Genomic DNA, 23328 nt, shown 5'->3' on the forward strand with positions numbered 1-23328 from the left:
ATTACCATTTTATTTAAAATCAAACCATATACTTAACCATTTTTGTTGTGAAGTGTTATAAAAAAAAATATACCTTTCGTTAAGCCGTATAGAATATACTGTACGTCTACATTTTATATATTTGAAAGATCAAATTTTTCTAATATTAAATGGGTTGTTTGCAGACGGGTACCTACTGCTCTGTTGTACATATTAGGTGTCATTTCATATAGGTTGTAATTTATTTTACTATTAGTATTTAGTTACTAGAACTAGTTGATTTAATTATTGTAATAACGCATAGTTTTTTATACCATATTATATTATTGATATTATATAACTTTTAAATTATACCATCTTACCGTAAAATATATAGTGTGAATAGGTTCATACTATGAAATCGAATATGGATAACATCTTAAAACAAATCTACATAGGTACTCGTACTTTTAAAATGCCGTTGTGTAGGTTTAGAAAATATCAATTATATTTAAAAGTACTCAAGAGTCAAGAATAATGTTTTTTAATTATGAACAAATAATTAACATAGTTATTCATCGTTATAAAATATGTAATTTTTTCCAAGTTTAAACTTGAAATATTATTATTAAATATTCCAGTATGAACTACTATTATGAGGAACATTGTGTAAGATTTGTTAATACCTAAGCTATAAAAATTTAAGTTCCAGACCTCTGGACCCTCCCCCCAGTTACGACTTTGATTATACCTATACCTATAATATTATTTAAGTTTCGGTGCCACTGTCTACATTTATTTCAATATTCTACTATTTAAACGATCCGGTGGATTGTAGAAATTCAACAACCGTCATGTAAATCTTCTTCGATGTCACCGTCGGGTCGTCCTTCTAAAAATTGTGGACATGTACGAGACACAACCTATCATGTATGTGAAGTTTTGAAATTCAAAACTCACATTATTACAAACATATATTATATTTTTACTGTACCTACCGTTGCATCAGCATAAAATTGACACAAACTATAATTACAGGAAACTAGAAAAGATAAAGACAGTGTTGGGAAAGTTACTTTTAAAAAAGAATTCGTTCCCGTTCCACGTTCATGTTGTAAAAAAGGAACGCATTCCCATTCCTTTAAATTTATTTTTATACGATTTGAGCAATTGTCAAGGGTGTTTTTTTTTTTGTGAACAACTTTTTAACCAGAAATAATCGGCTAATTTTTATGTTCAATATTTTTCTGATAATTATTTAATTGAACCCTGCAGATTCGACATTGAAGGTATCAGCTTTTGAAGTTTTCTGATTTAAAATAGCCAATATAAATATGTAAGGTAGATCTAACAAAAAGTGGCGGAAACATTAAATAGATAAAATAAGTTATGGCATATAACTTATTATCGTCAAATTATCATAATAATATATATATAAGTTTAATTATAGTCCGTAGGTCATATAGCTATGATAAAACAATCTATTTTTTTAAATTTAATTTATTTCCTATCCTGAAAATGAATTTCATGGCAATTTATTAGTGAGTGACGAAGTGTTACTAAATCACCAATACTAAATTTATATTTTAGAAAATATTATTATTAAAAAATATTTTTTTCTCATAATTTGAAGAACGAAAATTTTTGTTCAAGTTCCTCAAAAATAGGAACTTTTTTGCGTTCTTCGTTCCAATATTTGAAAAAGCGCGTTTCAAGCTTCTGGTTCAAGGTACTGACGGGATACCAGCCAAATTTCTGATATAAGCATCAATGGAGATAAGACAAGGAGATATGTTATATCTATTACAAAAATGATAAAGAATAAGACATTTTGAAACATAAACCTTTAAGTATATGGAATAAATATAAGAGTAAATATTACTATATAGCTGTAGAAGAGGTACAATAGTACATATTTTAAAAATTACAGCATAGTAGTATGGTTCAATTCCTATAACAGAAGTATAAATATAATATGATCTATAATATATTTTTTTCATTAATTTTTGAGTTAAGCACAAGTGCCATAATTTTTACTACATTTCATTACAATAAAGAGGCAGACTATTTTGTTTCGATGGACCAACAATATATTTCTGGTATGAGACTAATCACCCTAATTTTACTTCTACTAACACGGCCAAAATCAAATAAAAATTGATGCTTTGATTCTGTTACTCAATTAATTCTATTAATGAATTAGTCATATGTTGATGTCTGGAAGTTTGTCTACCATCTCAAAAAAATATGGGCCAAGGCTTCTTCCTAAAAACTCCATCACCATGCCACTGATTTTCAACACGGTATATAAATGTTTTGCAAATTAATTATTTTAAAAGAAATTACATAATTATTTTTATATTACTTCTTAAACAATAGTTATTAGTTTCCTTATTTGTAATTAAATGTAAAATATATTAGCGAGTGACTGTTGCTTCTTTACGTGCAGCATCTTGTAACAACTGTGTATCAACTTCATCTGCTGGTAATTGTACATAGCGAACTACTGAACCTCTGATGAAACAGTTCCTTACAGAAGCCTAAAAAATTAACAGTATGAGTTTTATTTCATATTTAAGTAAAATGAATTACCTACCATATGTGGGTATTTTTCAGGATCAGTTACACTAATGTCAACGAGTTTGATATTCAAATATTGATCCACAGAATGTAACGTTCCACATATACTAGAAAATAAAATTAGTCAGAATCAGATTAAGAACCAAAGCTACCTTGGAGCAATATATGTTTAATACTCCTTATCAATAAGGGGTTATTAAAATAATATTATGTATTTAATTATTTTAATTCATATTATATAAATATGTAAAAGATGCAGAAAAATTTCATTTTGCATCTATGCTAATTTAGTCCAGACCATTGGCACGACAAGTATATTTTAAACTTTAAGAATTGTATTTAAACAATGACCCGCCCCCTGCCCGCTACAACTTAATAAATAATTTAAAACTGTATGCAAATTAAAATTTTATGTTATAGGACATATAGATCATTAACAATTTAATATAGGAAAAACACTATGATAATTAATTATATTATATTCATCTATACAAATTTTAATTCTTAAATTAAAGATACATTTCTAGGGCTAAGTAATTGAATAAGGAAAACGTTCAACATGCCACTGGCTTTGACGTTAAAATAGGTAAACAAACTCATTACTTACCTCAGATCATTTTTTAATTCAACGACAACATCCTTCCCAACCAGTGATTTAAAAAATGAGTAGAACAACTGTGAAAAAAACAAATTAAAATTTAATATTGATCTAATAAGATTTATTTATATACTTTATACAAGTGTTATACATGTAAGGGTCTTAAAACAATCAATAAATACAATTATACTATAATATTTCATGTAAACTAATAAAAAATGAAAGCATAGACATTTAGCATTAAAAAACTTTAACGTTGGAAGTCATACTGTGTTTTCGCTACTACCAGTCACATTTAAGCGCATGTAGTTCATCTGGCAGAAACACATAATATAACTTAAGTGACCGACTCATTAGTGTATTTAAAATAATATAATAAAAATGACATTTTTCGGATCCACAAGACTTTATTAATAGTATAACTATTTTAAATAAACAAGTAAATCACATACCATTTTTAAAACGAAGTCTAATAACGTGAGTCCACAAAACAACAGTAAACAGTAAACACCGCACACTATATAGATAATATAGGATTAGACGGTTGTAGACATATGGATTATGGAATACAGATAACAAAAAATGACTACAGACAGTTTAGTAAGTTATAGATAGTAAAGTTTGTTCAACGCACGGAAAATAGATAAAGGAGCAGAAAGAAACTGCCTAAAAAAGTATTGATACTAAAAACTACACTAGCGCTGATTAATATTGTCTGTACTACACAATCGATACCACTGAATTATCGATAGAACACAATCGATTATTGTTATAACTACTACTATATAACTTTATTATTATATATATTAATATTATATAATATATATACTTGCGAGTTGCGACCTACCTATTATTAGATATTGGTTATTACAATATTACCTAATGTCCTAATAACTAATAAGTAATGGTTAATTGGTTAACATAGTAATACTGTAATAGTAATATAGAAATAGAACATAAATCCTTATTTTTACGTTTAAAACTGAAATAGGTAAATATTGAATTATATAATTAAACCAAATACCAATAGATAAGAATCTAAATATATTTTTATGCAATTTCAAAAAATACATTAGAATATAAGACATAGAAATAGGTATCTACAATAGTACAATTTGACTTTGACGTTATACATACAACTTTCATCTAAGTCGTAATTTGAACATTTCAGTGCAAATTTTAAAATTTAGGTTAACTAAAAACTTATAATAAAACCATTATTTTTTATTACAAATATTTTAATATTTTTGAATATTTGAAATTTGAATTAAAAATGTGTATGATAAAACTATTAAAACTATATAAATCTTTTGTTTTTTAATTATTCGTGAGTTTGAACAATAAAATGTTTGATGATAATTCTAAAATAGATATCTACATAGTGAATAATTTTCAATTATTTTTTCACTTGAGTTACTAGAAACAATTCGAATTTTCTATTAATAGTGTTGGAAGACGGTAGTTAATAGATTCATCTATTAGGTATAAGTAAAATAATTAACATTTTCTTCGTTAATTGTAAAAAAATCATTAAAGTTATCCAAAACTCCACAATGTCATCATATCTTGATAAAGTGTACCAACAGAATGATAATGATTTAATAATTAAAATTTTGGCAAACGAATAACGTCTTTAAAAAATTGTTAGTTTTATTGAATGTGACACCGATAAAGTTAAGTAGCGTGTATCTACCTAAAGTTTACAGTTTGGGATATATCATCGTAATCGAATAGGTACTTGCGAGTAACAATAACAATTTATTGAGCAATCTGTTGTCGATACTTTTAAGTCATTAATTGTCATGTTCATATTTGTCAAGGCTAAATTTACAAATTTTAAATCTAATTTTTTTTATTTACAATTCGTGAATGGCAGAATTGAGAATAATAATGGATATTGTGATCCTAAACGAGAACCAAAATATTATATTTTTTCGGGCGGGTACACTATACATTCAACGCCATCTACGAATAAATAGCTATAAAAATTCTATTAATTTCGATGTTATTAGAACAACAAGTAGTAAGTACAAAGTAAAACTTGTTAAAATTGAATATTTAATTTTCACGTAAAAACATGTGAACAGTTAAACATTTGTAGGCATTGTAAGGTCTGTATCAATAATTTTACACAATTTACTTTTCTATAATTTGTATATTATTCTATATTATATTTTTAATATTACAAGATAGCGCTCTAGTCTATGTACTGATAGGGCGGAGTAGCAGGGAAGAAACATTTCACCTCCCCACCAACATAAGTAATCGTTAGTAACGATTGGTTACGATATTCGATTATATTTTTATCTATGCACAGACCAGCAAGCTTAATGTGTTAGAGCATATACACACAAACGCACACACATATATATATATATATTTATTTATATCATTTATTATTATGATTATGTACTGTGGTGATTGGTCGACTATGTGCGTCATTAAAAAATAAACACAATATTATTATTTTATTATTATCGCGAATAAATGTTGTTGTTTTTTTTTTTTTAAATGTTTTACAATTACTATTATTGAACAAGTACAATAACATCGACTCGGACTTATCACCGCGGACCGTGGAGTATTAGACCATCAGATATCATATTATTATTGTAAATTGTAATTATATAGCGTTCATTGGGTCGAAAATTAAAACGTCGTAGGTCGTCATCATGATAATAATATTATCTCAACTATTATTACAGAAGATCGAAGAATGAGCCAGCTACCTGTAGTCTGTGTAGTGCCAGTTACGTGATCGCGATTTTTTGCATAATAATATGTATGTATTATCACATACACTGTTCGTTGATACGTGTCCAGGGCGATATTTATATTATTTTATATTTTTATTGTTTCCTCGTAGCCCGACGATTTATTGAAGTACGAAAATTCCAACATCGCCTCAGACGTACGATTTCGTTCTCATGTACCTGTCATTTTAATTAAAACCTGAGTGGTACACCATACCAACTCACTAATCGTAACAGGTGAGTAATACGATGTGTACGATTTTTGGTGCTCATTATTTTAACTATGTATAATAATTTATAGATATCTATTATATTATATTTACTTATGACATGCATGATTGATCCTAACTCATTTAGGTTAGTCATCTCTTTTCAAAGTCGAGAACGATTTGAATACCTAGCAATATGGAGAACAGTAACAAGAGACCGTTAGAAGATGGATGTCATTATTTGCAAACAGAAACAAAGAAACCTAAAGCGTCTCAGGTCACTTCAATTACATCTCATTCTAAATCTTCTAAGGAAATTATTGGTTTTCAAGATTTATCCGATGATGTTATCATGTATTTATTTAAATATTTATCACATGATAATCTTGCTAAAATGGCACTGTAAGAGTAAAAACTTTAAACATAAATTGCAATTACTTAATTTAATTCGGTTATTTGTTTTATAGAACATGTCCTAACTTGTTAAGAATTAGTCATGATTGGACTCTATGGAAGAAACCAAGATTTGAAAAGTTTGAAAAATCTATGGAAGACATATACTTGAGCTACTTAAAAGAAGATACCAATGAATTGTTTATATCGTGTAATGATGTTCCAAGTCCAGATTATTCAGTTTCTCACAAATTTTTAATACAGTTAGAAACAAAATGCCCAGAGTTACAACATTTAACATTAACAAATCAAGTATTTGATGCTGGTGAAGTAAGTTCTTATTTAGCTTATATTTTAATTGATTAATACTACTTATAAGTACATTTTGTGTGTAGATAAGTGTAAAGATTTTACATCGAAAATTAAAAACACTGACAATTGATAATACAACTATTGAAAACATTCCAGACAGCTCTTCATATTTATGTGGTATAAACAATGCTTGTCCAGATTTAGAGGTACATTTGTATAATTTTTGTATACTAGATGCATTCTAATTTAAGAAACTTTTAAATACTTGTTTGTACTTATATAGAGAATTATAATGACAAACAATGATTGGTTTTTACCAAATTGTTTATATGCATTAGCCAAGTTGGAACGTTTACACTACTTAAGTCTCGCAGGTTGCAAACAGTTTAAGGACTGTATTCCATATGCAAGTATTACTGCCATAACTGGATTTAAATCTTTACAGGTTAGTAATGAATGATATTTTGGTTTTAACTTGAGTTCTATAGTGTAATCCTAATGTACTAGGCAAGGATGTAACTAAGAGGGATCAAAAAGTATTGTTGGTTTATCTGGGCACAAATGATGTTTTTGTCTTACTTAATTTTTATTCAAGTAAAACAAATATATTTCATATTATATAATTTATATCAAAAGATTGGTGATTTACTTAGCCAAATTAAAGTTTATTTGTTGCAGTTTTTTTCAATTTTTTTTATTTTAAAATTTTTAGTTTCACGCTTTTATAAAACTATATAGCATTTTTACTTTTCACCTTTATATTTAATAGTGAATTCTCTATCAACTTTTGATTTTCTTATGTTTACCTATATTTAAAATGTCATAAAATAGTAGGACTATATTTTTTATGAATTTTAATGTTAAAATTGTTATTCTTCATTTAACCGTAAGTGAGTTATAGCTGCTCAAAGTGGTTTGAGCCTCAAACCTCAAACTTTAAGGCTTTAAGGTATTTTTCCTATAGGTTATTAGTTATTACAGTTGTAAGGCGTTGGTAACTACAGATAAAAAGTTCTCCACTGTTTCAATAGTTGATAGCGAGTTTATTACTTATGATTATATGAAATAAGAAGTATTATAAAATCAAAAACCACCCAACTTTGAAAAGCTATATCTCGCTAAAAAATTAACAAAAAATATCAATTTGAATGTTAAAATTCATAAAAATATAACCCTATTAATTTAGTACATTTTAAATATAGGTTACCATTTGAAAATAAAAAGTTGATAATAGTTTCACTAATAAATAAAAGGGTGAAAAAAATTGAAATTTCATACACTTAAAGAAAAGCATGAAACAAAATATTTAAAAAAAAACAAAATGAAAAATAATGCAATACTTGACAAAATAATGACTGTTTAATGATAAAAGAATCACTCTATATAAAAAACTAGGACAAAAGCACAATAAGTTATCATAAAAAAAATCAAGTATAAAATACTTCTAAAAGTAGATAGTTCTTTTTTTAATAAAACATAATTCAGATTATACCAATAGTGATGGAAAATGTAATTTATATTTTTACTAGGAATAAAAATTTAGAAAAAAAATTAATGTTTTTAATTTTTTATGACATTTTCAAATATTAGTGTCTATTATGTATTACCATATATGGAACTAGATATTTTCATTAGACTGGGCCATTTACGAGAGTCATTTTGCCCCTATCATATCCAAAAGAAAGGGTGAAGGGCGATAGGTCACCAATTTTTTTTATTACAGTACAGATGTATAACATAAGTAATTTATTTTATTAAATTTAAAATAATATGTTCTTAGCAAATGTATACATTAATACGGAGCCAATTAGCCTGGGCCATGGCCCAGTTGTCCCAGGCTGTAGTTCCATCCATGTATATTACTTATTAGTTTATAGGATAAGGGTTTTATAAAATACATTAAATATAAAATAATATATCTGTAATATAACAAGTAGAAAACCGAAGGGTATTAGTTTATTGTTTAGTTATACTGTAAAACAATTTTATACATTACTTTACCAGTTAATTAATTTACTATAAAATATTTTTTACCTATTGATTTATTTTAATTTTTAGACACTCGATTTGCGTTTTACTCCAGTAAGTGATCATGAACTTGTATGTTTTCAAAGATTAACAACTTTGAAAAATGTTCTTTTGGAAAGTCCTACCTATATGAATCATGAAAGAGATGCAACAATTACTGATTTGGGTTTGGCAGGATTCTGTACTGCTACCTTTGAATTCCATTATCCATACATACAAATTTTGATTGATAGACGTGGTGGAGTGAACTTGAGAAGAGTTCATGAAAGGTAACTTAAATCAATAATACATTATAATACAAATATTTGAATATAAAAGCTCATTTATATTTTTATTTCTATATCATATTTTTTACTTTAATTTCTATTTATTATATAAATCAAACTAAAAATTTAAAACATGTATATACAAGTTATAAAAATATTTTGTTTTATTTACCTATTAAGTAATTGTTGTATTATACTGTTACAAAAAAATTATAATGTTGGTGGTTTTACATCAAAAAAATGTTTTTATTGGGTCATATTACATTGTAATAGTAAGTAATTAAATAAAATATATCTAATGTATCTATATTGGATTTGAATAACTTGAAATACATTGTTTAGTTTACATTTTTACAATTAAATTCAATAGGTTGTAATAATAAATATTATATTCAATATGTTACTGTTAAATGTTGATAATAAAAAGTTTATTTTATACCTTTTTTTTTTTAGGAATGGCAATGTTGATAGATGTAGTATTGAAACTTTATATGTACGCAATTATCCAAAAGTAACTGACGCATTTTTGAAAACTGCCGTCAGAACCTGTCCATACCTGAAATCTTTAGATATAACTGGCTCATGTTGTACTGCAGAGGAGATTGAATATTATAAAGCAAACAGACCTAGTACAAAGGTAATATGCTAAAAAGACTGAGAAATAATAAATATGTTGACATATAGGGTAATATATTGTTATGTGAGGTAAGCTAAAAAGGGAAGTCAGACATGTTGAATTCTTATATATTTTGTGTTATATAAAACTCATAAAATTAATTATACAGTATATTAATATTAATAAACCAGTTTAAAATTAAATTAATTTGTGATAGTAAATAATTTATTATTTCTATCTATCATCTTATTCCTTATAACTCACAAAAAGAGTTTAAACTTAAATCTAAGTTAAAATCTAGAGGTATGTATCTTAATGCCTAAAAAATATTATAGAACACTTCAAAGTAATTTTTATTCATTAAGATATACTTGATGTATTTATAAATTAATCTATTTGTATTTTAGTATATGGTTGGTTGGTAACTTTGCATACTTATTATATGGTTATTTATTATTCTATATTTAACTATGAATATTTAAATTGTATAATGCACTAAATATCTTAACTTAGTTACAGCAAAAAAAAAAAAAAAATGAATTTTAATATTTAAATTATAATTATAACATTAATTATTATATTTACAAATTGTACATAATATACTGCTATAAAAATAAGAAAACAGATGGGATGATACTTTTTAAAAAAATTAGCTATTTGTACCTTATTTAGTTTAGTTTAAATTTAAATAAGTGCTTTTTGTGGGTACAAATTGACTCGGTCAAAGACTTCTAATATTATAATGAGACATTTATATCTGTATATAATAAAAAATTTCTATCACTCAATTGTATTATGTATGGTTTGATATTTGATATTTATATATTACCTATTTATTGTGAAACAGTATTTGAATAATAGTTATATTATAATTTTCATATTATATTAACATTTTTATATACCAAACAAATTTGGAACAGTCAATATTCTACTTTGTGTCTAAAAACATTAATCATTTACAATAATTTTGATTTGGTACTTAATTCTCTTTTCAATAAGTTGAGGAAAATTAGTTTTTTTTATTTTAAATAAAACCTATTTAATATTCATGTATATTGAATATTTTTATTTATGTTTTCTTAACATTTTTAATATTTTTAATATTTATAATTCATTGGTTAATTAATATTAATATAATATGGTTGTAAATGAATAAAAAAATAAGTTGGAGCGAACTTATATTCTTTGTGTGTCAGTAGATATTTAATAGATTATTAAAAAAGATAATAATTATCATACATTTTGTATACTATATTAATCTATTTATCATAATCAAACATCCTTAATTTTTATATAGTGTGTTCTACCTATTCCTTTTAAGTTATAAATAATACAATTTTTATGTAACACAAAACTCTTACTATGTATGTACAATATAAATTTAGTATTTTACAATTCATGATTAATATCATTGAATATAAATATAACATATTCCTATTTTGTAATTTATTCAATACTCCTATTATGTCTTCTTATGTGTTTTTTTTAAATAATACTACTAAATTTGTTAATTGTATACAAGTTTAAATTTGTTATATTCAGATAATTTTAATAGTATTAACAACATTAATGTTATAAATTAGAATAATTTAAGTTCAGATGATAGAGGATGATATTAGTCCTCGCAAAAATTATTTATTATTTAAAACCTGTTAAAATTAATTTATAAATGTGATTAAAACACCTAATGTTTAAACAATTATTGAGAAAATAATGAAAATAACAGTTTATTTAAATATGAATATAATTATTTTATTTATGTATTATTTTCTTATGTATTTATAATGTTTATGTCCTAAATTTAACATAACATTGCAAGTATATAATATTATTATTTAAATTATATAGCACATACTAATATAGTATGTTTTGAAAAGTTTTTGTAATATATATTAGAAACATGAAATATTAAGTTAAATAAAGGTTAAAACGTTTAAAAAATACTGTATGAGTAAACAGATTTTTAAAATAATTGTTCATTTGTATGTATAAATATTAGCTACCTATAGAAATTTTAGACTCTAATTGGAAACTATTTAAATTAGTTTTGTTTGCTTTCTTTAAGATTGCATTAAATTGTTTATGCATTGTAATTTCAAAATTAAATTGAAGGTTTTTTGAAAATGAATGTATTACTGTTTTATTAACCATTTATCCTTGATATAAAAATATTGTCAACTATAAATATTTTGTACATTATTACTTATATTTATACTATTAAATAAGATGAAGGTATATTTATGATATAAAGGTATGTTTAAATAAATTTTTAAGAGTTTGTATCATTGATATTTGAATCAAAATTAATTTCTGTATTGTTTTATATTGTGTTTTATCAGACCAACTTATTTTTGAATTGTGATTGGAATGAGTCTGAAAGGAATTGATTTTATAATGATCTATTGTGTCTATTTTTATGCAAAACTTAGGCATAATGCATAACATCTTGTCTCATGTATTTTAAATGTACAAAAATGGTTACATTTGAATGATTTTTTTATAATTTTGTGGACATAAATGCATGATAAAATGCCATAAATGTGATATGCTACTAATATAGATTGTTATAGGTATTAGGTATGATAGATTATATACAAACACACAATTTAAAAAAAATATATTACTGGGATAATGAAAAAATAAATACTGAAAAATACTTAATAATCATTTTTTTTTTACTTTTTAAAATAAATTTATTTATTATAAATTATAATAAATACATTATGGTTATTATTGTTGAATTGTTGAGTGACTCAGAAAATAATGTGCTTGATTGATTATGATGATTATGTATTTTGTATAATTGCATATAATATTTAGAATACAATATGTCTATATTGTACCTATTTAAAGTTGTTTTGCATAATCCAAAGTGTTGAGTACCTATTACCTATTATAAGAACAACATTACAATTTCATGATATATATTTTAATTTTTAAACGAAAAGTTTGGTTACTCGAGTCTCAAATAATAATTATAGGTATATGTATCGATAGTATCTTAATAAGTATTGGTTATTTGAATTATTTCAGATGTACCTAAGTATAACTATACGAGGTTCAGTGCAATGTGAAATACCATCAATTGGTAAACTGTCAACAGTTTTAGCACCCCATGTTTTAGAGTTTTAGTTGTTTTAGTTAGGTGAGTACCTATGTGGCTATTTATTAGAACGTATTTTGTCATTTCGATTACATTTTTGGACAGCGGTGTATGTCAATGCTCTAATACTATGACCATGGTATATTATGCTTTTTTTCGATTAATTTTCGTTAAACAATAAATGGGTACTACGGGTATGTAATCTAGGGGTGATTGTAAACTCCGCCAGATGTCTAACTATTATTATTATAAAAATTATACCTTTTTTTTTTTAATTAATAATATATATTATATTATAGGTATTAATTTTATAATGTTGCATAATTTTCTTTTCTGCATAAGTTTACACAAACTCAATTTTACCTATTTTTTTTCTGGCAGAGTTCACACTAAAAAAAGATACTTGTGGCGGAATTTTACATGTGCCCATCATAGAGGTAGGTGGGTATTATATACTACAAGTGTTAATTATTTGTTGAGATTATATATAAATGATATATTATGTGTATCTATAGAAATGAGCAAGCACTTTAATATAAATAATATTATGTGCAGTTTATAAGTAATATATATATATATATACATATTTTATATATACAACCGGCATAGTCTAAGATTGGTACCGACATTAGCAAATCAGATAAACGGGAGCGAAAGTGACATTTTAATGGTTGGGGAGGGGAAGGGGGGAAATGACGATTCGGTTGAAAGACCATAAATGTCTCAAAATTATCTGAGTGCAAGCCTCTCCTTAGTTCCCCAAGTCACACGAAAATGTATATTTATATCTTTGAACGTCGTTCTTAGTGTGGATAATGATCCGCGTTAACTGTTATTTTTGAATTTCTAATAAATTTCTCAATGTACCTAGTTATTCACGAGTACCTTTATTTTCTATAAAATAATTTCGGTTGGAAGAGTGATTATTACCAACAAACGATATTAACTTTAAACTATTGTACATAAATTACATTTAGATAATTAAAAGTTAATAAATATTCTACAAAAAAATAGTAAAATCATAATTTAATTAGTTCGAAAACTATTTGTTTAATTTAACTAAGATTTTCCACTTAAAATAACGATTTAATAAACTAGTATTAAAAATATTTCCACACATAATGCAATATTTATACATGATTAGGTATACGATTAGGTACACTAACACATGTAGGTATCTAAGTTTTTAATTACAATAACAATATCTAGGTACTATCTAGGTAATATATGTATAAATAAAGCAAAAATAATTTTTGCTCCAATTGTTGGTATACTTAACCATACATGTATTGGACACTAAATAAAGGGATGACTATATTTTATTATATTATTCTTACTTAATATAATTGATACAGTTGCAATAGATGTAATGTTTATGTCAATAATTGAAAATTTTCCTTGGCACTTTTAACAATAAATAATTTTAAGTGAAGTGTTCAATGTTTACTAAAACAAAAAAAAATATCGATTAAAATCAAATGTGAAAGTTTTATAAATAATATTTAATTAATTGATTAAAATGTAATGATGCTTAAAACAATACACATCGTGGTATTATAAAACGTTTGAACTATAGTTAGAAAGTAAAAAGAGCTAGGCTTATAATTTTCGAAATATAAAAATAGCTTTAAAAAAAGACATTCTTTGAACTTAGATTAATTATATGTAAACGAATTGATTAATTTGTTTTGGATGAAGAACCTTAAAGAGTTAAAGGTTAACATTTTTTTAGTTACATTAGTTTAAAATAATTATCAATAATTGATTTAAAAACAATGGTTTATTTAATTCAATTATTTTTTTTTATAATTTATATCATCTAGTTTTTAAGTCTGAACGGAGAGAGGTGTTTTGTTTTTATTATGATATGTTTTTTAAATAGTTTTAACAATAATTTATAAATAGTTATTATTATAATAGTTCTATGTTTATTGTTACTTTTCTTCTAGAATTAGAAGTACCTACTGCAGTTTTACGAACCATGACTTCTAATTATGTTATATATAGACTTATTAGTTTATTTATTATTTCTGAATTTTCTATCAACTGAATTTGTGTATTGTAATTGGTTTTAAATATTTTCTCATTAGATTTTTCCAAAAAGCGTGAACTAGTAAATATTTAGTTTTCAATACTGAGTCGTTTAAATTAAAATTTAAATAACTATAAATTTGTCATATTTTGAGATTTTTCCCAATTTAGTTTATAGTTATAATGGGAGACAAAACTTGAGATTTTATTAAAATGTTCAAATTACTTAGGTATACTTAAAAATATTATATTTTACAAATATTGATTTACACTAATATTTTAACCATAATAATAATAATAATAATAATTTTTATATTATAATGATAGTTTACAAAACTTGTTGCAATATAATATATACATAATGAAACTTCCATAAACGAACTTCCATTTTACAAAATTTTCCGTATAAGAGAACGTTATACCCGCATGTGTTGTCTCTGTCTTACTAATGTAGATCATAGCAAATTTTCGTTCAGCAGAACACATTTTGTGATGTTAGCTTTAATATTAGAGTTAATTTACCTATTATCAAATTTAAAGGTAAGAATAATATCTAGAAAATGACATATGCTTTTATTGATATTATCATTTTAAAGTGAGTTTTAGCTATGTAAAATATACAACTTTAAAATATTCATAACTCACTTTAAAATGATAATATCAATAAAAGCTTTTATATACTAATATATGACATTTTTTAGATAATATTTTTACCTTTAAATTTAATAATAGTTAAATTTATTCTAATATTAAAGCTAACATCACAAAATGTGTTCTGTTGAACGCAAATTTGCTATGATCTACATTAATAAGACATAGACAACACATGCGGGTATAACGCCCTCTTACTCCTCTTAATGAAATATATTCGACTTCGTTATACGGAAGTTTCACTGTAGTAGGTATATGTATGCATGAGCAGTAAGCACAGTTATAGATCGATATTTTTGGGAGTGCACAAAATGTGAAGTACCTACTCGCAGATAGCTAGGAATATAATAGGTGTACTTATTTTTTCAATGTAAGTACCAAAATTATATAAAATACATGCACAATATTTTAATTGATGATAATATTTGTCCTAAAATAATAGTAAAATTTTATTAGAAAATATTTTTGGTTTTTTTTGATTGAGAATGGAAAATTTCTTTCGCCCCCTCCCCCCAACTATAGTTGCGTAAATATATGTAGCTTATCATTCAGTATTTATGGTTTATACAGTAAATCAATTTCTATTGATAAAATTAAAATTAATAGTAATAGTATTAATATGAGCACTGCAGCGAAGCGAGTGTTCGCACACGAGCTATTTTTAAAGTATTCTGTAGCAGTTTGCTTTTTTGGTTCTTAACAAACAAACTCTAATGCTACATAGAAATTTTACTTTTTACACGTATTTTAATGTAAACGTAAAGTAGACTTTAATACGATGCCATAATATTATTATCTATATAGTATATAATATGTACGTGTACGTGTCTTTTGTAAGTAATTTTCTTTATACACAAAATCCGGATAAAAAGTGATGAGGACTTGTTGTCGTCATACGAATATTATTATAATATATACATCACAGTGTATTGTGTTGAGAGGCAACGGCACATTACATAAACACAAAAAAAATAATAATCATTCGTATAATGTGTATATAATAATAATATAATAACAATACTCTCCCTTTCTAACTTCGATAGACTTATACAAATCGGTATTATCGCTATGATTTTCGTTAGCATGATTCGGGAGAATTCGAAGGCAAAGAGGAAATGGAGTAATAACAACGTATGAAATCAATGTGTTGTTTATTCGCGCAAACAATAATAAGAATAATGAAAAAAAAAAACAACAACAATATATGGTTTGCCACGGACATACGAGTATAATCCTATTAAATGTAATATACGTATAGATAATACGTCATGGTAGGTGGTTTTGCGAGTCATCTGTGTATGGATTTATGCGTCGATTTCGTTAAAATCAATTCGTGAACGTAGTACAGTCGCGCGGGACTCCACAGGCATCTTGTATAATTTTGTATGTGTACCTAATGTCCATGTGTAATGTGTACTAAAAAGTCACAAAGAAAATAATTTGTAAACTCGAAGCGCAAACCGATACAAACTTGTATCATATTAAATACTTATTATTTAATTGTATGTGTAAATACGTTGGCGAAACTATATTCTTTTTAGTTAACTATAAGGATGCCACATATTAAACGCCCAATAAAATGTGTTTTAATTTTTTTTTTTGAAGCTCTGTAGTGAATTAACTATAAAATATAAAGTTCTGAAAATCTTCACTGCACTTCTTCTAGCCAATGTGAATCTAACAAGACCCCAAACAACAAAATCGGCTCTCCGGTTTCAGGGATCTATCTCACTAAATGAAAATGAAAATAAAATACATTATACATACATATTGCATACGATTAATAAATTTCTAAAAATTGAAAATCAAGAAACTTTACATGTCGATCTTTGACTTGGCTAGCGTTTTTTTTACCATATTATATTATTTTCACTGTTCATTTAGGATTATTTTTAATACAGGTAAGTAAATACGAGTAGTGCATAATATATGATGAACTTTGAAAGTCTATATCTAACTAATAATTGCTATATAGTCATATAGACTAACATTTTCGACGTTTAGTGTTATGGTTTCTTTGAATTTAAAACGGTTCAGACACGATATGTCATATATGTTAATTGAGCTATTGAACCATTGCATGGAGTTCATAATGTTTCAGCGCAGCTTTTAACTTAAAGTTATATTATAATTCATGATCGCCGTTTCAGACACCAGGTTTTCTCTCTCTCTCTTATACACACATACAACATAACGTGATGTAACGTCTGTAATTTATTTTATTGCAATTTTTTTTTAATTTTCAATAAAAATAATTATCCATAATTATATTAATAATATAATAATTAAAGTTTTAATTATTAATTACAAATAAATTCAAATGATATGTTTGAATAATTTTTAACTATTATTATTTATTGTAAATAATAAATATATATAAATATTTTAATATTATAGTATCTATTCCCATTTTCATTCGCTTTTTTTTTTTTTTTTTATATGTGATTTAAGTCTTAAGAGGACGTTACACCCACATATGTTGTCTACATCTTCAAAATGTAAAACATAGCAAAAACTGTTTTGTGTGGAGCAGAAAGGCTGTAGTGATAGTTAAGACTATATATTCAATATATTTGAGAATGTATTATTTGTGAAATATCGTTTTTATTTTTTTGATATCGCTTATACAAAAACAGTTCTTATTGGTTCAAAATCCATTATTTTTGTGTTTTTCAAACCTGAATAACTTTTTTTGTAGTTTCGATATTGAAAAAATTAAAACAATATTTCACAGCTTAAGTTATCCTTTTTATGTTGTGAAAATTTCATTTCATAAGACTGTGACCTTCTTGGTTCTCAACCACACAAAACAGTTTTTGCTATGTTTACCATTTGTAAAACAGAGACAACACATGCGGTGTAGCGTCCTCTTAAGGTATACTGAATTTGAAAGTGTCACTGTTTTATTTTAGATTTTGCGTGGAATGATGATTAATTTATATGTTGAAATTATATCTTTTGAAAAATATCTTCACATTCTAACATTTTATTATATTTGAATTATCAGATTTAATACTGAAATGTGTAAATTTTTATAATTTGTTTTTATCATGTTGATTCTAATATCTTAATCAATTAAAAATATCTATTTAAAATACAATGTTAAAATTTTATTAAATTTATTTAAAAAAATAAAATACATTTTTAATTATATTTTTATTATTATTTAATGATTAAATATGTTTGTAAGAATTACTTTTATTATTATGCCCTAATTTAATCTGCAAAAGGTTCAGAAAAGAATACAATTATATCAAAGTATAAATTAACAAATACCTACAAAATATAAACATTGCAAACTGTTTAAAAATAATTAATTTTATAATAATTACAAAACTAATGATTAAAAAAAAAATTAACCGTAAGTATATATGTAATAATATTGAATATTATAACTTGAAAATTAGGCACTTGTATAATTTTACTATTCATACTCACCAACAATTAAAATTACATAATTTTAGTACCCCTGGCCCTTCATGCAATAATTCATCTCTATAGTTAGCTAATAATATACATGGATATAAAATGCCTATTGTTGGATGTTCTGGCGTTCATTATTTTATTAATACAGGTAGAATATGTGTTTAATTATCGTGTTTACTGTTTACGCAAGACATTAGGTACCTACCTAGGCAATAAGTAGTATGCTTAAAATAATCAGACTATATAGAATTGCAACAAAATTATACACCTTCGTCATTTTTCGGGCATGTAAACTATAAATGTGCATAATATAATCGGTCGTTACTAATATACTCAACAATTATTATAATGCGTACTTATTCATTATTATTGTATTATTTAATTTAGTTTATTTTGTGTGTAATTATTTTTACGAGGTTAATGTACCAACTACTGAACTTTGTTAATAAGCAGAGACACACAGTACTAATTTATTGTACATTTATATTACTATATACTACAAAACTCGACAATAGAATATGAAATTCATCGTTCAAAACTAGTAAAATCACTTTACTGAATAATATTTTTGGATTATAATATCTATCTTATCAAATATAATAATTATGGACATCACTGTTAATAATTCTAATAGATATGTTTGATCTGAATCCAACGATAAATTATTGTATACGAAAAACAATTCTGAACGAAGACTACGTGTCATTCTCTATTTTTAAGGATATATTTTATAATCTTATTAGTTTTATTAATCGTGATTTAATTTTCTATTATTTACAGCATAATATGTTATCGAAAATATTGTGCATAGAAAATAATGCTAGTTATTAAAACAGATTATTTTATTCATTAAGATTTAATATATTAAAAAGCTGGGAAGTGGATAATTACTTAAATTTTATTCACAATTCCAAAATGTATTATAATCTTATTGGTTGTTTATACCAAATAAACATGTTATTATTAAATTATAATAAATATATATTAATATGTAGATATTTACTTATAACATATTATTTTAGTGTTTATATTTTATTGTTTAAACTGAAAAAAAAATCAAAAAAATATTTGAAAGAACGTTGTGATTAATTAAAATAATTATCAGAAGAAACTGAATTGTGATCGTTATAACAGAGACCAATCGTAATAAATCGTTAAAATTACATTGAGCTTAAATACATGTTTTTTTTTTTTATCAGAATAAAGTTTATATATAAGAAACAAATTATTCGTAATTTATTATGATTGTAACTCTGGGGAAATCCGTGCACTTGCCACGGCTGAAAAATGAAAATGATTTTTTTAGTAGAAAATCGATGTTACGCTGACATTTTGTGGTAGGTAATGTTTGGTCGCAATCACTTTCAAATTGATTAATATTCTAATAACAAATGATAATAACAACTATAGTAGGTATTTATTTACTCGAAATCACAGAACAAGGTTCAAATCGCATTGACCTACTTGTTTCTATATTTACGACTAAAAAGAAAATTTTGAACATGGGTGACAGAATTGCGGTTTCTAGATAGTTTTATTTGCAGAGAAAATTATCAAAAAAAAAAAGAAATGTTCGTTAATGAGGCGGAGGAAAGAAAAAAATATTTTAATTCTACAGGGAAGAAACATATTTTTTCAATGGCTATTTAAAATTTGTTCTCATATGTGGTAGCTATTAACTAAATTATTATTATAATCGAGTTTAATTTCAAGTTTAAATAAGAAGACAATGAATAGGTGCATTATAAATTATAATATAATTAAATTAGTCATACTATACCAACTTTCTGGGAAACTTTTTTGATAGTTTATAAATATATATATAATTTATATTTAAAATTATTGCAGAATGCAGAAAAAAAATTCGAAATAAACGACGGGAGCGACGGGTATGCATGAGTAATTCATAAATGTTGTCACAGTTAATTTTCAGAACTAGTAATATATTTAACATTACACAGGACAATTCTTTATAACTATTAACTAAGATACAGCTGAAAAAGTAAACAATTAGTTAATTTATAAAGTTCTGTTGTAAATATAAAGTAAAATAGTTAAGTAAATAAAAGCATTTATTAAATATTTAATTGATAAAAATAAGATACCTATATTGGTACAATTTAAATTATATATTATAAGCGCCAATTGGATACCTAAATGAAAAATATTCGTTACGATACATTTGCGGATTTTCGGATGTTCGAAGAATTAAAATCAAAATAATATAAATTATATACAATTATAAAAGAAAAGAATTTTTAACAGTGTTCTCATGGTATTCTTATATATTCAAAATGTCAATTAATAATTTTATTTCACTGTATACAACGCGTACTTCAGTTAAGTTTTTAGATTTTTCAAAAATATTAAATTAAATTTGTTTTTATACGTTACGTGTGTTTTGCTCTAAGTTTAAACGGACGTATCTGTTGGTGTTGCAAACATTCTTAGATGTTGATATTTTATTATTGATATCGTTAGATTTCGATTTATAGAGCTGTTTTGTGGGTATACAGTGATAATGAACAGACATCGATACATAATATATTGATACGATCGTGTATCTGCGTTATATCAAAACACGTTAGACCGTGAGAGACTGCACTGTTATAAAAGTCGTGTGAAAAATGAAAATAAATTTGGGCCATCCAAACGAAGACAATTATTATTCTCGAGGAACAAGTGGAGAAACTCAGAAACGGGTGTAAATCTCATTGTACTGACTACTGATAACTTGTACACATTTGTTTTCGACCGAGGATGACTCGGATACCGACAATCATCATCATATTATGATAATAATCATCGTGAGATATAAAAAAGGGAAAACGTTCAACATCTATATTATTATGTGTATTATATATGTACGCTTCTTGCTTCTACGACGCACTCATAATCATTATTGTATAGTCGGCTTTCATGATACCAATTTAAAAGTTTATCGCGTTTTGTATTGGGCATGGGCATGAATTTATATATACCGCGCAGATACCTATCAGTAGTCTAATTAAGATTTTTATGCAAACGCGTTTTCTGAAAGGCGGACTGACGTTGTTGTATTATATACTATGGGTTCTGATGAATTGTAGTCTCCAGAGTGGTAGTCGAAAGGATATGGAATTGTATACCTACATTGTGATGGATTATTAACTGCGATGAACTACGAAGCAACCACATCACTAGTGATAATAATCGATTACCGTTTGTTACATACTTAAATAATAAATATGTAAATAATTAATATGTCACTTAGAATTTTACAGAAATTGTAGATTATTATTTTAATCTATGTTTACCTACCGTATACTTATATCAAAACGAACTATCATCGGCATATAAGAATATCGTAAACAGTTTTCAAAAATGAACAAGTAACCTCTTAAAAGAAACAAAATATGTAATATTGTGTTTTAATATAACTTTTATTTATGTATATAATATATATTTATTGTTGCAGTTGTGTTTTCGCGTCACAGATTGCTGTAACAGATAAAAAATTAACTGTTAAAGTATTGAGAAACTTAGCGGATTTTTTGTTTTCAATAAGACAATAATACACCGTCCAGGTAAACTTGGAAAAACGATAAACATATTAAAAATATATTTTGAAAGAATTTATTTGAATGTTGAAAATTATTATATTAACTTGACATTGCATCATTGCAGCAGAGTGACGATTGAGCCGTGACCTGCACGACCAGCTGCAGTCTGCTAACTATATAAAAACGCTACTGCATCCTGTTTAATATTTTGAGCGGAACTATTTGATTTTGATTTTACAATGATGTATATTTTTATATTTTGAATACACCATAAGTAGTTGAATAATGCTTCAATCTTGAAGGTTATTTTAAATAGTGAATTGGATTTAGTTTGTACTTATTAGTGAGGTAAACATTTTCGATTTATTTTAAAATAACCAGGAAAAAAAATTAACATTAAACGGAGGAATTTTCATTCGAATTCAGTTTCCGACAAAGTTGATTTTTTTTTGTGTGCTTTTAAAAAGAACAGTACTCTAAATTTTTACCAAATGTTTATTTTAAATAAATAAAAAAAAATAATCATTTATTCACTTTATAAAAATGTTTGAAAATTTAGTATAAGATGTCACACAATTTGTGCTCTTATATTATAGATATGTAAAAATATTTAGACACATTTTTTTTTATAGTCATTTCAAGTTCAAATGTTGACTAAATTCTTGGTAATCATGAAAATTTTAAAATTATTTTACAGTTGAAAATATATAAAAAGTGCAATTGTTCTAGTTAATAAGGCGTACAAATATAATTCTAAGTTTCTCATAAGTATCTCATACTGAAATCTAAAAATCTAAAAACTAGATAAGCATAATTTTTTTTATAGTTATTTTAAGTTCAAATTTGATTTAAACTATTAATA

General features: G+C 25.1%; 2 protein-coding genes and 1 long non-coding RNA gene across 4 annotated transcripts; 2 read left to right on the plus strand and 1 right to left on the minus strand.

Moving 5' to 3' along the window:
* Nucleotides 1-2300: 2300 nt before the first annotated feature.
* Nucleotides 2301-3786, minus strand: LOC132922742 (U6 snRNA-associated Sm-like protein LSm2). The gene is made up of 4 exons (XM_060986413.1): nucleotides 3589-3786; nucleotides 3146-3213; nucleotides 2555-2645; nucleotides 2301-2498 (listed from the first exon to the last, which is right to left on the minus strand). The coding sequence occupies exons 1-4, from the start codon at nucleotides 3589-3591 to the stop codon at nucleotides 2376-2378; spliced, it is 285 nt and encodes a 94-aa protein (XP_060842396.1). The 5' UTR covers nucleotides 3592-3786; the 3' UTR covers nucleotides 2301-2375.
* A 1709-nt stretch (nucleotides 3787-5495) lies between these two features.
* Nucleotides 5496-9916, plus strand: LOC132921699 (uncharacterized). 2 transcript variants are annotated; one of them, XM_060984868.1, is made up of 9 exons: nucleotides 5496-5755; nucleotides 5842-5918; nucleotides 6003-6126; nucleotides 6247-6500; nucleotides 6566-6821; nucleotides 6887-7009; nucleotides 7087-7248; nucleotides 8862-9100; nucleotides 9551-9916. In XM_060984868.1, the coding sequence occupies exons 4-9, from the start codon at nucleotides 6295-6297 to the stop codon at nucleotides 9744-9746; spliced, it is 1182 nt and encodes a 393-aa protein (XP_060840851.1). In that variant the 5' UTR covers nucleotides 5496-5755; nucleotides 5842-5918; nucleotides 6003-6126; nucleotides 6247-6294; the 3' UTR covers nucleotides 9747-9916. The 2 variants fall into 2 exon arrangements, with proteins under 2 accessions (XP_060840851.1, XP_060840850.1); XM_060984867.1 differs by having other exon boundaries at nucleotides 5496-5918.
* A 10457-nt stretch (nucleotides 9917-20373) lies between these two features.
* LOC132921555 (uncharacterized) lies at nucleotides 20374-22838 on the plus strand. Its single transcript, XR_009660904.1, has 3 exons — nucleotides 20374-22321; nucleotides 22382-22490; nucleotides 22591-22838. It is a non-coding gene; the product is annotated as an uncharacterized LOC132921555 (long non-coding RNA).
* The last annotated feature ends 490 nt before the right edge of the window (nucleotides 22839-23328 follow it).

This window comes from Rhopalosiphum padi, chromosome 2, assembly GCF_020882245.1.
Source record: "Rhopalosiphum padi isolate XX-2018 chromosome 2, ASM2088224v1, whole genome shotgun sequence".
Taxonomy (NCBI): domain Eukaryota; kingdom Metazoa; phylum Arthropoda; class Insecta; order Hemiptera; family Aphididae; genus Rhopalosiphum; species Rhopalosiphum padi.

Bases quoted from the DNA above. Each gene is read 5' to 3' on its own strand.
- LOC132921699 (XM_060984867.1), top strand. From the start codon at position 6,295: ATGGAGAACAGTAACAAGAGACCGTTAGAAGATGGATGTCATTATTTG. The intron at 6,501-6,565 runs GTAAGAGTAAAA...TTTGTTTTATAG, and splicing joins AATCTTGCTAAAATGGCACT to AACATGTCCTAACTTGTTAA. The intron at 9,101-9,550 runs GTAACTTAAATC...TTTTTTTTTTAG, and splicing joins TTGAGAAGAGTTCATGAAAG to GAATGGCAATGTTGATAGAT.
- LOC132922742 (XM_060986413.1), bottom strand. The intron at 2,646-3,145 runs GTAAGTAATGAG...TTTATTTTCTAG, and splicing joins GAATTAAAAAATGATCTGAG to TATATGTGGAACGTTACATT. The intron at 2,499-2,554 runs GTAGGTAATTCA...TTAATTTTTTAG, and splicing joins CTGAAAAATACCCACATATG to GCTTCTGTAAGGAACTGTTT.